Source organism: Pteropus vampyrus, unplaced genomic scaffold, assembly GCF_000151845.1.
Source record: "Pteropus vampyrus isolate Shadow unplaced genomic scaffold, Pvam_2.0 Scaffold151, whole genome shotgun sequence".
In the NCBI taxonomy this organism is placed as follows: Eukaryota; Metazoa; Chordata; class Mammalia; order Chiroptera; family Pteropodidae; genus Pteropus; species Pteropus vampyrus.
The window spans coordinates 1,947,194-1,948,035 of NW_011888932.1; the positions used below are offsets into that span (position 1 = coordinate 1,947,194).

At 68.8% G+C, this 842-nt stretch overlaps 1 protein-coding gene across 1 annotated transcript in view; it reads left to right on the top strand.

Moving 5' to 3' along the window:
- The window catches only part of FOXD3 (forkhead box D3), a 1,292-nt gene extending 779 nt beyond the window's left edge, over positions 1-513 (top strand). Inside the window, exon 2 of the mRNA XM_011369608.1 lies at positions 5-513. Within this exon, the coding sequence (XP_011367910.1) occupies positions 5-513 (509 nt within the window). The remainder of the gene's footprint in view (positions 1-4) is intronic.
- The last annotated feature ends 329 nt before the right edge of the window (positions 514-842 follow it).

The following is an 842-nucleotide window of genomic DNA, read 5'->3' on the forward strand; positions in this document are numbered from 1 at the left end:
CCCGTACTGCCGCCCGCCGTGCCGCTACTGCCCTCGGGCGAGCTGGGCCGCAAAGCGGCCGCCTTCGGCTCTCAGCTTGGCCCCGGCCTGCAGCTGCAGCTCAATAGCCTGGGCGCCGCCGCGGCCGCCGCGGGCACGGCGGGAGCTGCGGGCACCACCGCGTCGCTCATCAAGTCCGAGCCGAGCGCGCGGCCGTCGTTCAGCATCGAGAACATCATCGGCGGGGGGCCTGCGGCGCCTGGGGGATCGGCGGCGGGCGCTGGGGGCGCCGGGGTAACTGGGGGCACTGGGGGCGGTGGGAGCGGTGGCGCAGCTCAGTCTTTCCTGCGGCCGCCGGGGACCGTGCAATCGGCAGCGCTTATGGCCACGCACCAGCCACTGTCGCTGAGCCGGACGACGGCCACCATCGCGCCCATCCTGAGCGTGCCTCTCTCTGGACAGTTCCTGCAGCCTGCAGCCTCAGCCGCCGCAGCTGCTGCCGCCGCAGCGCAAGCCAAGTGGCCCGCTCAATAGGGACGCGCCGGTGGCCGGGACACAGGGCCCGGTGGCGGCCCCGGGCGGCGGCTGCACTTCCATGTTGGGTGCTCCTCCCCGGTCTCGGCCCCCCTGCCCAATCCCGGACTCAGCCTCTCCTCCATTTCCTCCCCCCAACCCCTCAACACCGACCTCTCGGGCACACCTAGGCTGGCGGAGCGAATTCTCACCGCGCGCCCGCCCGGGAATAGCTTTCCGTACAGGTAAAATCGAAAACCTAATTTTCCAAAAATTACCCTGACGGCGTCTGCTCTCAGTACCGTGGGGATGGGGGGGGGATTCTTTGTACATATTTGTATAAAAATTAT